Source organism: Myotis daubentonii, chromosome 8 (genome assembly GCF_963259705.1).
Source record: "Myotis daubentonii chromosome 8, mMyoDau2.1, whole genome shotgun sequence".
Lineage (NCBI taxonomy): Eukaryota > Metazoa > Chordata > Mammalia > Chiroptera > Vespertilionidae > Myotis > Myotis daubentonii.
This window is the reverse complement of record NC_081847.1, coordinates 88,804,985-88,819,264: the sequence shown is the minus strand read 5'-3', so window position 1 is coordinate 88,819,264 and position 14,280 is coordinate 88,804,985. Positions and strand designations below refer to the sequence as shown.

General features: G+C 46.1%; 1 protein-coding gene across 19 annotated transcripts in view; it reads left to right on the top strand.

Moving 5' to 3' along the window:
• The window catches only part of DTNA (dystrobrevin alpha), a 308,637-nt gene that overhangs the window by 289,158 nt on the left and 5,199 nt on the right, over positions 1-14,280 (top strand). For 10 of the 19 annotated variants that reach the window (XM_059707355.1, XM_059707354.1, XM_059707356.1 and 7 more), the window contains 4 exons: positions 3,028-3,187; positions 5,787-5,876; positions 7,258-7,426; positions 10,411-10,543. In XM_059707355.1, the coding sequence (XP_059563338.1) occupies positions 3,028-3,187; positions 5,787-5,876; positions 7,258-7,426; positions 10,411-10,543 (552 nt within the window). Of the gene's footprint in view, positions 1-3,027; positions 3,188-5,786; positions 5,877-7,257; positions 7,427-10,410; positions 10,544-12,626; positions 12,676-14,280 lie in introns of all 19 variants that reach the window. The other 9 variants (XM_059707360.1, XM_059707362.1, XM_059707365.1 and 6 more) reach the window with 1 other exon arrangement.

Below are 14,280 nucleotides of genomic sequence, written 5' to 3'. Positions count from 1 at the left end.
ACGTTCTGCACGTAATGAAATTGCACCAATTAGAGATTCACTTGGGAGATAGTTGCTGAGTCATTCACACATTGGCGTCAGATTCCTTGGGTTGTTTTTCCCTTAACACATAACTACAGTCAATTATTTTTCTCTCAAAGGAGTTTTGAAGGCAGGAAGCAGGCAGAGAGAAGTGGGGAAAGTTGGCCTTGGAGACCAGGCATTAAGTGGGGAGAGGTGGGACTGGGACTGCCTCAGACAGACACAGAGAGCAGAGAGCTCAGTCCGTGAGGAGCAGGGGAGAACATCACTGGAGGGAAGCGTCTCAGAGTCAGGAAGGTGCGGGAGGCCCCAAGCAGCCTGCACTAGAGAGCCTGGCGGAGCAGGTGTGATCAGGGCTGCCGTACAGGACAGCCATTAACATATTGAGGTGGAGGCCCGCGGCCCCATAGCTGAAATGTCCCAGATTTCGGAATCTTCCAGGTTTTAGAGACACCATAACCTGCAGATACCGTATAAATAGCCTCACGTCAGTTATGAAACAACCCATGTTGCCCTTTGGATTTCAAATTAGCAGATAAGAGATCGTGGACCTGGATTTCTGTACTGAGCGGAAACCAGCGCAAAGGCTGTCCTGCCACCCTGGGCACGCACACGGCTCCCCATGACCCCTCAAGTGAAGGTCATTGCCCGGCCCAGCAGGAAGCCCTAGGCCCTGCTCCCACACAGCGTGCTGGGGGGTCCGTGTGCTGTGTGTGCCTTCTGGCCCTCGGGTGCTAAGCCTTCCTACCTTTGTGAGATGGGGGGAAGCATGTGATGATTGGTCACAGCGCCCACTTTCCTGAGCAGCAGCTGCGGTGCCAATTATTGCCTCTGAGCCTCAGCTTGCTAGCCTGAAAAAAGGGAATAATATCTCTCATATGGCCGTGAGGGGGACCCATTGAAGTAGTTGGGATCAACTGCAAATTGTTTTTTGAATATAAGCTACCATCATTCATAACACTGATCCTCAGGAAAATGAAACCAAAACAATATATGGAAAGGTGCTTTGTTTTGTGAATTGCATACAAAGTGGAGTTGTATTATTACTGTGAGCCTCCTACCCCAGGGGAGGGTCTGGTCCCCAGAGGCGAGAGGGTAACCCGTGCTGTAGCTAAGGGAAGCCTCCTTCCTTCCACCCTCTGTCCTGCTCCGTCTCCAGCCTCCCTTCCGCGCTGTGGCTGGTTCCTTAGTGAGGAGGACAGAGAAGGAAGGCAGGGAGCACTTGAAATGGATGCACCCGAGGGGTTGCCAGGGGGAGGCAGCCCTCGAAGCAACTGACCCCCATCTGCCTCCATTAGCCTATCCAGGCCCCTGCAGCCTAGGGCAGTCAGAGCAGCTGGGCTCAGACACCTGCCCAGACACTCCGGCTTCATCTCCTGGGCAATTCTTGGCACAGCACCCCCGGGACTCTGGGAGCCACATGTGCACATTTAGAGCAAAGATACCTCCTGCAGCAGCCCGGGCAGAATCAGGGATAGACACGAAAACCCCTGATCCTGGCAAAGCACAGCTCCTCTGTGAAGTCATTTATTCATGGCCTGGGAGGCGGGGAGAGACCGTGGTAGCTCAGGAGCCGAAGTTTCGTGGTGATAAGATTGAGCTGCCAGGTTTGCTGGGGAAAAGCAGACCCGTCCCCAGTGGGCGGGGGCCAGCAGGCTGCCAAGCATCGCACGCAGGCAAACTCCTCTTCCTTGGGCCCGGACAGACCATTCCCAGGTACGGCCGAGAGTGAGCGAGTGGCGTCCTCGGGCCAGTTGGGCGTCAAAGCTTCCTTTCCTGTCCTCTGTTCTGTTGTGCTTCGTTTCGTGATTCCGGGTTGTTCTCAGTGTATAGATTTGACTGTGTGTGTGATGCTGAGCCCTGGCAAGCTAACAGCATGGCATTGTACAGGGCCGATGTTGTGTGTTTCAAGAGGCTGAACCTACAGCACAGATCCCAGTGGAATATTCCAGAGCACTGCTCTCTGGGTGCATGTCTCGGGGTTTGAATGGGTTGCTGGTGAACCTCTGGGCCTTGCGTGGCAGAGCCCTCACTCTCCCCGACCGGACCCCCAGACTGAACTGGAATGTGTGGGAACTCCTAATCTGCTGTGTATGTTCTGAGGTCTCCTTGCATTTTCTTAATCGTGAGTAACTGACTTCCTTTGTAAACTAATTATTAAAGAGACCTCACTGTAGAGACCAAAGCTGCGAGGTTTAAGGTGTGACTGTCTAATGGTTTCCTGCTGAGGACTGGAGTGCAGAGATCCATGGTTTTTAGTTGTTTTCTACTTTTTTCTTCACTCACTCTAAATCTTACTATTCTGCCTGCTGGAATGCTGCTGTTGTGTAGACGAAGAGAGAGACACTTCGTACAGGGAAACAGCCGCCCGAAGTTAGAAACTTGGACTCCTTTATTTTCTCTTCCCCATTGGAATCCATGAACCACTGAGCAGTTTGACAAAGTCAACTTTTACTGTAAAATCGTGATTTAAAAATGTATGCCTTGTCTGATGCTTACTGTGAGACTTAATGGGCACAATACTGCATGCATGACTTAACTCTACATTATCCTCGCCAGATGAGGCCAGGACAGACAGGTTGAAAAATTAGGAAGTACAAACCAGACCCAGCCCCCAAAAGTCCCTGAGTTTATACTTATAACTTTCTCCTTAGATGTCTCTTTATTCCACGTAGCACTTTCCTCAAGGAAAAAATAGGCACACCTTGTCATTACCTCTGCTTAACAGTAGCTACATTACCCAGGGACACAGTTCATATAGTATCGAACAATGCTCTACTGATATTCTTAGCTTTCAAGATACAACCGAAAGTTCAGATAATATAATAAGGTCCTACATCTCCTGCACCTGCAACGAAGGTTTAGGACGCCCATCTCAACAACCTAGGATTGCCTCCAGCTTTGAGATGTCATTGTGACTGTTAACATTTGACTGAGGCCTTGGGGATGGGTGACATGTGGCGTGTTCTTGGGAAAACACATTAACGGCTCGCATTGTCTCTCCAGACCCAGGGGGCAGGCTCTCCTCGCTCCTCCCCCAGCCACACCATCAGCAGGCCCATCCCCATGCCCGTGCGGTCTGCGTCCACCTGCTCCACCCCGGCCCACACGCCTCAGGACTCTCTCACAGGGGTAGGGGGAGACGTGCAGGAGGCATTTGCACAAAGTAAGTGGCTTTATTTTTTGTTGTGTTCTGCTTTTATGTGATAAACAAGTCACCGCGGTCCTTTGAACGGTCTAAAGCAGGGCATGTTCTAGGCTATTCCATGGCGTGAGGCAGAGCCTGGCCAGGAGCAGTTTTAGAAACTCCCGTCTAATCTGTTCTGCACCTCACCATCTTTCCTTCCTGAGGTTTCTGTTGCCCGGCCCCATTTCTTATGCGTCTTTGCCCATTAAGGGAAGGGAAATCCTTTCACGAACATCTCAGGAAACTATCCATGGAATCCATGTTTTAAATTCTGAAAGATCTCATTTTCTGCTTCTCTGCATGAAAGCAAACTCGAGATTGAGATGAAACAATTCAGCTCTTTAGCCTGTGATCAAGAAGGAAGGGCAGTCCTTCTACAGATGCCCTTAAGAGCTGGATCTGCCTCTATAATATCTACCCCAGCGGCTCTCAACCTGTGGGTTGCGGCCCCTTTGGGGGTCTAACGATCCTTTCACAGGGGTCGTCTAAGACCATCGGAAAACACATATATAATTACATATTGTTTTTGTGATTAATCACTATGCTTTAATTATGTTCAATTTGTAACAATGAAAGTGGGGGTCACCACAACATGAGGAGCTGTATTAAAGGGTCGCCGCATTAGGAAGGTTGAGGACCACTGGTCTACCTGGTTAGGCCTCCGTAGTTAAGAGAGGAGCGCGAAGCTGAAGGGAGGTGGCAAACAGCATTCTCTCACTGGTGGCCTCTTCCATTTACACACTCATGGTGTGGACGTATCCCAAGGCAAGTGATTTTACTCATTTAAAAATACTTTAACAATTTTTAAAACTTTTCTTGCCGTTATTTTTTAAATTTGGAAAAAATTGGTGGGGGCGGGGGGCGGGGAGGGTGGGAAATCCTCCTGCAGACCCTCACCCTGCTGATCTCATTCCTAGAAGTGAACACTATTAATAGTCTGGTCCTTCTCAACTTTTCACTTATAGATACATAGATAGAGATGTTTAAGTGTATTTTATAGACATATACTCTTTATTTTTCACACAAATAAGCTAATGCTTATTTTGGTTCATAATTTGCATTTTCTTTAAATTATCAATTTATCATGGCATTCTTCCAGGTTCTTACCTATGGAGCTGAGGTCAAGAAAGACAGCAATTCCACTTCTGGGAATTTATCCTAAGGCAAAAAGTCAGAAGACCAAAAATAAAATAGTTTTGAGTAAACCATTTCCAACATATATGGCAGTTAAGTTTTATCATTTCCGTTAGACATAAAGCATGTAGAGATCAGTAAGAAGAAGACATCCCCAAAATAAAAATAGGTGAAGGATATGAACAGAGAGAAATTATAAATGTCCAATAACAGTATGAAAAGATGTTTAAAAAATCAATAATATCCAGATAATAGAAAAGATGTGAGGAAACAGGCCCTCTCACCCATTGTGTATGGAGACAACAATCTGACATTTTACAAGGGGAAGAATGATGTATTCTCTCTTATGAGGGGAAAGGGAAGATCCATAATAGGGCTTTTTCTCCTGAAAAAGAAAATAATTTAAGTTATACAAAATAACTAGGTTTTACTTTAATTTTTAGAAGGAAAAATGTCCTTTCCCTAAATCTTACTTTAAGGACATTTTAAATCAGTTTGAGCTTCCTATTAGAACTACTGTTTCATCTAACTACTAGGATTTTTTTAAATTTTCATGTATCTATCCTTTCACTAACTTAGTTGTACTTTCTGAGAAGTGACAGAATGAAATGTGTCCAAGCTCACAAAGAGTTTGTGCTGCATAAATTCATCTGTAAGTCAGATATTTGGAATCTTGGTCCCTTTTTTTCCAACGATTATGGTGATCAGCCCTCTGTTCCATCTCAGCCCTGCCTGCCCCCAAGCCAGCCCACAGGGACACATCTCACCCTTAGTGTGCCTGGAACATCGTGCTAATCTCTCTCCACCATGAAGAAACATGGGCTGAGTTCCAGGTCAGGGTACCGGACATACAGCTTGTGCACATGCCTTGCAGCCAGAGCAAGAATCCCCACCTCTTTTCCGTGCTCTGGGGTATTCAGTACACAGGGCTCCCATTCCCACGAGGTACCCGTAAGGGGAAGGGGAGCTCGGGGAGGCCTGATTGGACACAAGGCCTGATTGCAGTGATAGAGGTAGAATCCCATGGGCTTAGCCACCAGGTAGTGGTTGAAATGATCGAGGCAGCTAGGAAGGTGCAGCTCTCCTGGCAAAAGCTAGACTTTCGTCTGTGTGGGTTGTTCTTCAGAAGGGCCATCACACACACTGCTTTACCTGGGTCACCCCGTCTTATTACTCACACCTCCCTCATTCGCTTGCAGAATTGTCCCAGTTTGGACACTAAATTACATGAACCCCCATCAGTTGCCATGTCTTCCTACGCCAGAGGCCACGGCCCTGAGCACAGTGTCCTCTCCAGGAAGTGACCACAGCGCCTCTGTGAAGGAGACGCCTTGGAATGTTTCTTGCTTGGGAATGGCCTTGGAAATGATCAACAGCCTAAAATTTCGGGAAAAGGAAAAGCTTTGGTTTTTATTTATTTATTGTCATTTCTTCTTCGCTTAAGGTTCAAGAAGAAACCTAAGGAATGACTTGCTAGTGGCCGCGGATTCCATCACTAACACCATGTCCTCTCTGGTGAAAGAGCTGAACTCCGGTGTGTCCCTGGTCCCCTCATTTGTCTGCTCTGTGCAGAGGAACCCAAACGTTCTCGGGGCTTCTGTGAGAGATATGCTCACTGTCGAATATACAAAGGTTTTCTTGAAGATCTATGTGATATTTGGTTGCCATATTCAGGTTTTTAACTGATGTTTCTATTAGCTGATGAGAAGATTATTAAGACATGCTTAATGCAGAAAGTTTAATAGTATAGAAAAGAATAGATAAAAAAATATTTAAATTGACTTGTAATTCAAGAAGCCAAAGAGAGTCACTGTTAACATCTCTCATGTGACAAGATACAGAAGTGATTTCATAAGGTCAGATGTTTTATTTACTAATTTAGACTCTGTTCATTGGAAATGTATGGCTATTTGAATGAGGCTAACCTGAAATTTACCTTTGCAGTATCTCTAAAGGTAGATCTGCCCAGAATATAAATAGCACAAAATTGTGAGAGTCTCTTTATCCTCATAATGCTACACAGAGCTTTAAAAATGTTATTCAAATAATGAATATTCAAATAACTATCCTACCAGTTACTAATGCATCTCATCTATTCCTTAAAGCACACATAGCAAGATATTTGTCTGTCATGTAGTTGAGATTACAACAACTATAAGAAATAAAACTTCGATATTAAAAACTTGGGATTTAAATTTCTTAAAATCTCTATAATACAAATTAAAGTAATGAAACTTGTTGCTGCTATATTAGATTAAGATTACCAAATAGGATAAAAATGGCAGTAGTTAATATATCATGGAGATTACTAAAAATGTTACTCTTATTGTAGAAGTCTCAAGTACTATTAGTTTATACTCTTACGAGAGGCCCAATGCAAAAAATTCGTGCAAGAGTAGGCCTTCCTTCCCTTGGCTGCTGGCACCGGCTTCCCTCTGGCCGCCGGCAGGCACCTGGGACCTGGGCTGCCCTCACAGCCCCAGCTTCGTCCGGAAGGTCGTCTGGTCTAATTAGCATATTACGCTTTTATTATTATAGATAATGCTCTGAAATATTAAGTGAATGTCATACTTTGGGTCTATATTTCCTAAATTAAAGTAACATTAAGCAAAAGTAGCAGTTTTACTAAAGACTACATAGAAGCAAAACAGAAGTTGTAATTTATTAAGACTCAAAAGATTCCTTATAACATGACCGATACTTAAAAAAAATACAATGCTGTATACCAAATGATTTTACAGTAACTCATGTTCAGTTTCCATTCTCATTTGGAATGGAAATAAACACTTACGTGACTTACAATAACTGGCTAATATTTTATGCAGCGCAGGTTGGTTTATGTTAAGCCTCGCCCTGTACCTGCTGATCATAAACTCTAACAAGTCATTCTTTATTTCTTCAATTATACCTCATAGAGGTGGGGAGTGAAACGGAAAGTAATGTGGATTCTGAGTTTGCAAGGACTCAGTTTGAGGATCTGGTTCCATCGCCAACCTCGGAAAAGGCTTTCCTAGCGCAAATCCACGCCCGGAAACCCGGGTACGTGCACGGTGGAGCTGCCCCAGGCACCATGCGCAGTGATGCGTGAGTATCTCCTGCTGGGGGGTATTGCCTCAGTAACAGGACACTGTCGGGAGCAAAAAAAAAAAAAAAATGAAAACATGGTTGTTTTGATCTTTCTTTTGAGAAGAGATGATGCAGCTTCCTTTTCTGACAGAAGAGGTAAAGGGGCTACATTTGCATTTGGCCTTGTGACTTCCCCTCATAATTTCCAGAGAGTACCAGTAACCAAAACAACCAGTTCTTATTGAGAGCCTGGCTCCCCTAAGGAACTGTGCTGGTTTGATACAAACTAGTGGGTTTTTTAAAAATCACTCCCAACCTCCCAGGGCTCACAGACCAGTTTAGGAGGTCAGCCATCTTATCGTCAGAATCTTCTGCACTTGCACTTGGAGGACCCAGTGATGCTGGAGGCTTCTCTTCAGAACAGGGTGAACAGCATCATATGAGCAATAGGAATCAAAATATGTACAGTCACGCACCACGTAATGACAGATATATTCTGAGAGACGCGTTGTTCAGCGACTTGGTCATTGCACAGACATCATAAAGTGCGCTTCCACAAACCTAGGGGATCCAGCCTGCTACACACCTAGGCTCCATGGCACAGCGATTGCTCCTAGGCCACAGCCTCTACAGTGTGTCGCTGTAGAAAATAACATCAGGTTAAATCCAGCACAAGAGAAACGGATGCAGTCAGAGACAAGGTAACCAGGAGATGTTAGGGGCACTGCCACCATAACACAGCATACTGTTTAACAGAAAACTCTTTATAAGTAGAAAGTAACACTACAACATATAGTAAATACGTAAACCGGTAACACAGTCACCTATTACCATTATCAGGTATGATGTACTGTGCATAATTGTATGTGCTGTACTTTCATACAACTGGCAGAGCAGTAGGTCAGTTTACACTAGCATTACCACAAACACATGACAACAATGATGTCAGGACACAATAAGAATTTTTCAGTTCCATTATAATCTCGCTAGAGGCCCAGTGCACGAATTCGTGCATGGGTGGGGTCCCTCGGCCTGGCCAGTGATCAGGGCCGATTGGGGCCAATTGGGGCCAGCCGGCCACGGGGAGGGACCATGGGAGGTTGGCCGGCCACGGAAGGTTGGCTGTGGGAGCACACTGACCACCAGAGAGCAGCTCCTGCTTTGAGCATCTGCCCCCTGGTGGTCAGTGCACATCATAGTGACCAGTCATTTGGTTGACCGGTCATAATGGTCACTTAGGCTTTTATATATATAGATGGGACCACGGTCCTATATACGATGGGTCCTTGACCAAAGCTTCGTTATGTGGCACGAGACTGTAAATGTATAAAATCTCATTATAAAGAAATCCAATGTGGCTGACTTGTTGAATATGTACAAATCTGACCCTTAAAAGACATTTTGCAAGAATTTCACACAATAAGGCTTCTGTGCCCTGACAGAAGCCAGCAGAATCAGTGACGTCCCCACCAGACTTTCGGTGAAGCTAAGAAACGAGGGTGACACAGGCCAGAGCTGCAGAGCCCAGCGTGGGAAGGGAAGGAGGAAAACAAAGGCGGGGAAGAGGAGGGGCCTCTAGGAGAGCGGGGTTCACGGGGTTGTGATAAGCGTGGGCAGAGGTTCACCACAAGGCTGGAAAGAGGGATTGCTAACCATTCCAAACAACTCTAGAAGGTGATGGTGCTTCCTGTGAAAAGTACTGAGGACTCGTCTACAAAAATCAACGGCTGTTTAAAGACCCAAAGGAGAAGCTAAACAGAGGCCTTGCTGGTGTTTTGGCTCCCAATCCAAGCAGGGAGTGAAAGACTGACCAGTCACGATGGGGAATTATAAATAGACATGCTGGGGAAGCCAGCTGCGGAAAGGCCGGGCGTGAGAGCAGAACACATCAGTTATAACGTCATTTAACGGGGCTGCTTTTAATTTTAGTTTGCTCTCTTGTCCTTTCCTCTGTCATTGAGAATTATTTGTTATTCAAAATGGTGAAGTCATTATCACTAGTTTTAGTCTAGTAAACACATATCCATTTGACTTCCCATGATTAACCTTTTACAAGGTGGTTACTTCAAATGTCCTCATTCGGATCCTAAGATCCAAGACTGTAGCTAAAGCCACCCCACACTACTGTTCCTAGGATGCTGGTGGCGGTTCCGGCCACGGGAGTTGGGTAGAGAAAACTCATAGAGGCCTCGCAGACCTATTCATGCTGGACCCCAACCTCTGAAAATAATGAGAACATGTTGTACAGATATAAATAAACACTAGCCATGGCACTGAAGTTCCCATCCAGAAACTTCTCCTTGACCACTCTTCAATGTAGAGGGTGTTTTAATATGGGGTGAATAGATGGAGATAGTCACACATTCTTACCTATTTCATAGTGAAATGGGACAACTTAAGTGGATTTCTTAGATTTGGAGCTGGTATATATCTTTGAGATCAAGAGCTGTGGGTTAGAGTGTTACGCTTGCTGACAATGACTCGTTGATATTCTGAGACTTGTTCCCACTATGAAAGTAAAGCACGCCTACCCGCATGCAGAATGCAGGGAAGGTTAAATTAGGAACAAATGTCCTCAAGCTTTATTTCACTAGAGGGCTCACTTTCCTTAGAGAAAGCGTTCTTGGATTCCATTTATAAATTTTTTTTTTAACTCCCCATATCAGGAAAACTATATCCTCCTGAAAGATAAGCTGCTTTTTCTAAGACTGACAAACACTGAAAGGGCTCTCCTTCCTGTAAACCCTAGAAAAACATGGATGACCTATGATCACCACAGTGCCATAGGAAAACTGCATGAGAATGCATTGACCATCTATTTCCCTACATTTCCAAAGGTGGTGTGTTTTTTTAAGTTTTCTGTTTGATAACAGAAGACACTGAATTGGAGTGAATTGGAAGACAAATAAAATGTTCCCTGCAAGCTACAGCTCACACATGAATTTCACTTAGGCTTTCCCTTTAAGATTTGCTCCAAAACCCCATCTATGGTTCGTTCCCAGGGTCACGGAAGATGGGGATCCCTATGCGCGGCCCGAGGAGGAGAACTATGAGAATGACTCGGTCCGGCAGCTGGAGAACGAGCTCAAGATGGAGGAATACCTGAAACAGAAGCTGCAGGACGAGGCCTACCAGGTACCGGGGCCGGGCCCACACCATCCCCCACTTCCGCCCCAGCCCCAAGGTGGCTGGGTGTTTTACATAACTAGGATAAACCAGTGCCCTCTTCCTTCCACCCTCCCTTTCTGGAATACTCTGACTATACTCCTTAGTCCATGTATTCTAGACACTAAAAATTTCAACTATTTCTTATAGCCATCACTCACCCTGTGTGATAACTTCTGATCTGGAAATTGAAAAGGGGTCTTGTCACACAGCAGAAACCTGGTGCCTAACAGTCCATACCCCTCCTGGATCATCAGCAGAGATGCTTGTTCGCATAGATGGGGCATGAGGAGATATCTTTATGCCTTGATCTGGCACAAGGCAACTGAATCAGCATAAAGATATCTCCTCATTGGTCCTCAGCCTCCCTCACCACCTACCTCATGGGACATGTAAGTAGCAGGCAAGCGACAAACCGCGCCGAGGCGTGTTGGGGGGCTGCAGGCCCCAGGATCCTCAGAGTGTGGATGGACAGATTGTCGTATAGACTGGACTACACTCATCTACCTGAGAATTCACTGAACGTAACAGGTGCAGTAGCTCATCCTAAAGGGATGCGTTCTCCCCACGGAGGCTGCGCCACGGCCATGTGGGTCTTCTGGTCTGTTTCCTTTCCCTGTGGCCCAGCCTGTTTTCTTGGGGTCCAGGGAGTTCAGGGGTGTTTGCCTGTCAGACCTGCTGCTCCCCAGGCCCCAGCGGGTTATTTCACTGTCAGGCTTTCTCCACGTTCTTAGCTCAGCAGTGGCTCTCTCTGTTAGTAAAAGAGTAGCAGAGAGAACAAAGTCTCTTCTATTTCCCATATGTTTATAAATTAAGTTTTGAAATATTTTCCCAAGAAGAATGTAGCAAGAGGACAACTGAAGCCCTCAGCCCCACCCCAACACCAGGAAGCAAAGGTTTGGCCTCTTTGGGGTGTTCCATCCGCCCTTGTGGCTTAACAGCCACATTTCAGAAGCAAGTAGCATGTGGGTCTCGTCCTAAAAAATAGCCAAGCCAGTGACTAGATATGTAATGCCATGCTTCAGCGCTCAGACACAAAGTCGCCTAAGGTCCAGACCCTCGGAGAAGGCTCTTTCTTTGTGATTTCCGTGGCCCCGTCCACAGGAGGAAATTAGCCTGGACGAGGCTGCCAGGGTGTGTGTGGGAATCTGAGGGATGTTTGCACATGGCTCATTTGGCGCTCCTGCCTAGAGGGAGAGATACAGTGAAATCATCAATACTCTGGCTCATGCTGTTGGAGGCGCCTGGTAGGCCTTCATCTTGGAGCTCATATCAGTTTCCGGATTTGGGTGGCAACAGTAACCGAATTTCTAGGTTTTATTTTATTTATTTATTTATTTATTTATTTATTTATTTATTTATTATTGATTTCAGAGAGGAAGGGAGAGGGAGTGAGAGAGAGAAACATCAATGATGAAAGAGAATCACTGATCGGCTGCCTTCTGCACACCCCCTACTGGTGATTGAGCCCGCAACCCGGGCATGTGCCCTGACCGGGAATTGAACCGTGACCTCCTAGTTCATAGGTCAACACTCAACCATTGAGCCATGCTGGCCAGGCTCTGGGTTTTATTTTAAAGGGAGGCAGCCATTCCATATAACATATTCGATTTTTGTTGCTGTCGTTTTAATGAATTAGGAATTTAACCGTGTCTGTGTAGGATGAAGGGAAATTCTGTTAGTGGCTTAAGATCCAGTTGGAGCTTTTGCCATCTCTGGTAAATCTTAAGCCTCTCTCTCTCCTTTCCTTTCCATGCCTGGTGACTTCAAGGGAAAGGCAAAGAAGGGGGCTAGGAGATTATAACAGGCCCGTGTGTCCCCACTCAAGGCATATGCCCTGGAGAGCGTTGTAGTGGTTTTCCTGGACGGCTCTGTGAGCTTGTGTTTATAGATGATGGTTGTTTGGTGGCTCAGACGCTGCTGTCATTCACTGGACTCTCTCTCCCTCTTTCTCTGTCTTTGTGCATGGCTTCCAACAAAATAATTCACCTGCTGGACTGCATCACAGACTTGACATGTCACCTTTCTTGTTTGTGTCCTTTGTCACCCGCAGGTCAGCTTGCAAGGTTGAATACAATATCCTTTTATCACTCTCCTCTCAAGTAAGTACCCTCTGTTTTAGGAGGAAACGTGGCCACTGTACACTCAATTCTCATAACTTGCAACCTAAGTTCACAGTCACTCTCATAGGCGTTTCTCTGTGATAAAATACTCTCCTTCCCTGCTTTTGCCAAAGACCCAGCCCAGTCTATGGGGCATCCCACTACACCCCGGGCAGGTTTGGCAAACGACCTTGGGAGCTGGCTTTTTAACTCTATTCATTAGGGGAAATGGCACAGAAACTTCTCCAACACCAGATATGCCCCCAAAGTTTTCCGGGGCCATGTAGCCACATCACCTGTCCATAAGAGCACCCGAGTCTGAGCCTCTCCATCCCCTGAGAAGCAACAGTCCAGGCTCGCTCAGCATTTCCAGAGACGGGTCAGCTCCTTGGTCTTGCTGTCCTCAGGGCCCAACATGTCAGAGAGGTGTCCTTAACAAGGGAAAGCAAAACCGAAACAAAGGCAAAAATAAAAGCAGCACGACACAGAGGAAAACTTCCGCAGCCTTTTATGCTTGGAATAGCTGGCTCAAACCCTTTGTAGAATTCAGGAGGGTGCAGTCACTGATATGGCATGTGAGCCTTTCCCCCAAGGGCCTGCTCACCTACCTACACATGTGGAAAATCCTCAGGGAATGTTTAATGGAGAGAGAACAGCACTTGACTGGCAGCACCACTGGAGGGTGGTGGTCTGAAGCTTAGGCTCTGGTCCCTAATCTACCCAAGTTCAAGTGGGAGCTTCAGCAAGTCTGAGCAGCATAACCTCGGATGAATTAGGGGACCTCTGTGAGCCCCCACTCCCTCTGCACAACATGCATGATAATACCTACACCATAGAGGAGACTCCCTCACTGAGGTCCAGTTCTCAAAGATCTTAACGGTGGCAGGCACGCTATAACGTTGATGAGCACACTCCTACGGGCCTGGCACTGTGCTCAGCGCCTTATAAGTGATTCATGGGAGCTTCTGTAGCAATGATGTGGGCGTACGGGAACCCCTGGGACTCAGAACCAGCTTGCTCCCTCTACGTTTTATAAACAAGGCTAGGGCTCAGCTATGTGCAAGGGTTCCATACACCTTCAGCTCCACTGTCCCATACGTCTAGATGGTTTCTCTGGCCCCAGCTAGTGGCCACTTAGATGCCCCTCATTACAGAGCAAAACTAATACCTCTCTCAGTTATCTGGCTGCACTGGCCCAAGGACTCATATCTACTGCTATTATGCAGTCTTTTCCAACCATGGAATCCCATAAGTCTGTAGATGATAGTAAACTCAACTCTGGCTGCTAAATTGTAAAAGGAGATATATATCTCCTATATAATAAAAGCCTAATATGCTAAGTGTCTGGTCGTCCATTCAACCAATCAAAGTGTGATCTATATAATAAAGAGCCAGGGTCCTAATGACCGATTACGACCGAAGGCTCGACCAGACCAGAAGTCAGTGCTGGGTTGCTGTGGCATCAATTAGTAAAGAGTACATTCTAGCTCACACACTACACACCTCCTGTCTCAGTCCTCAGGTTAAGACTGAGCAAGTAAAATTCATGGCATAATTGCTACAATGGAGTATACTTTTGGGTCTGTGAGGCCCTTTCGGTGTGAA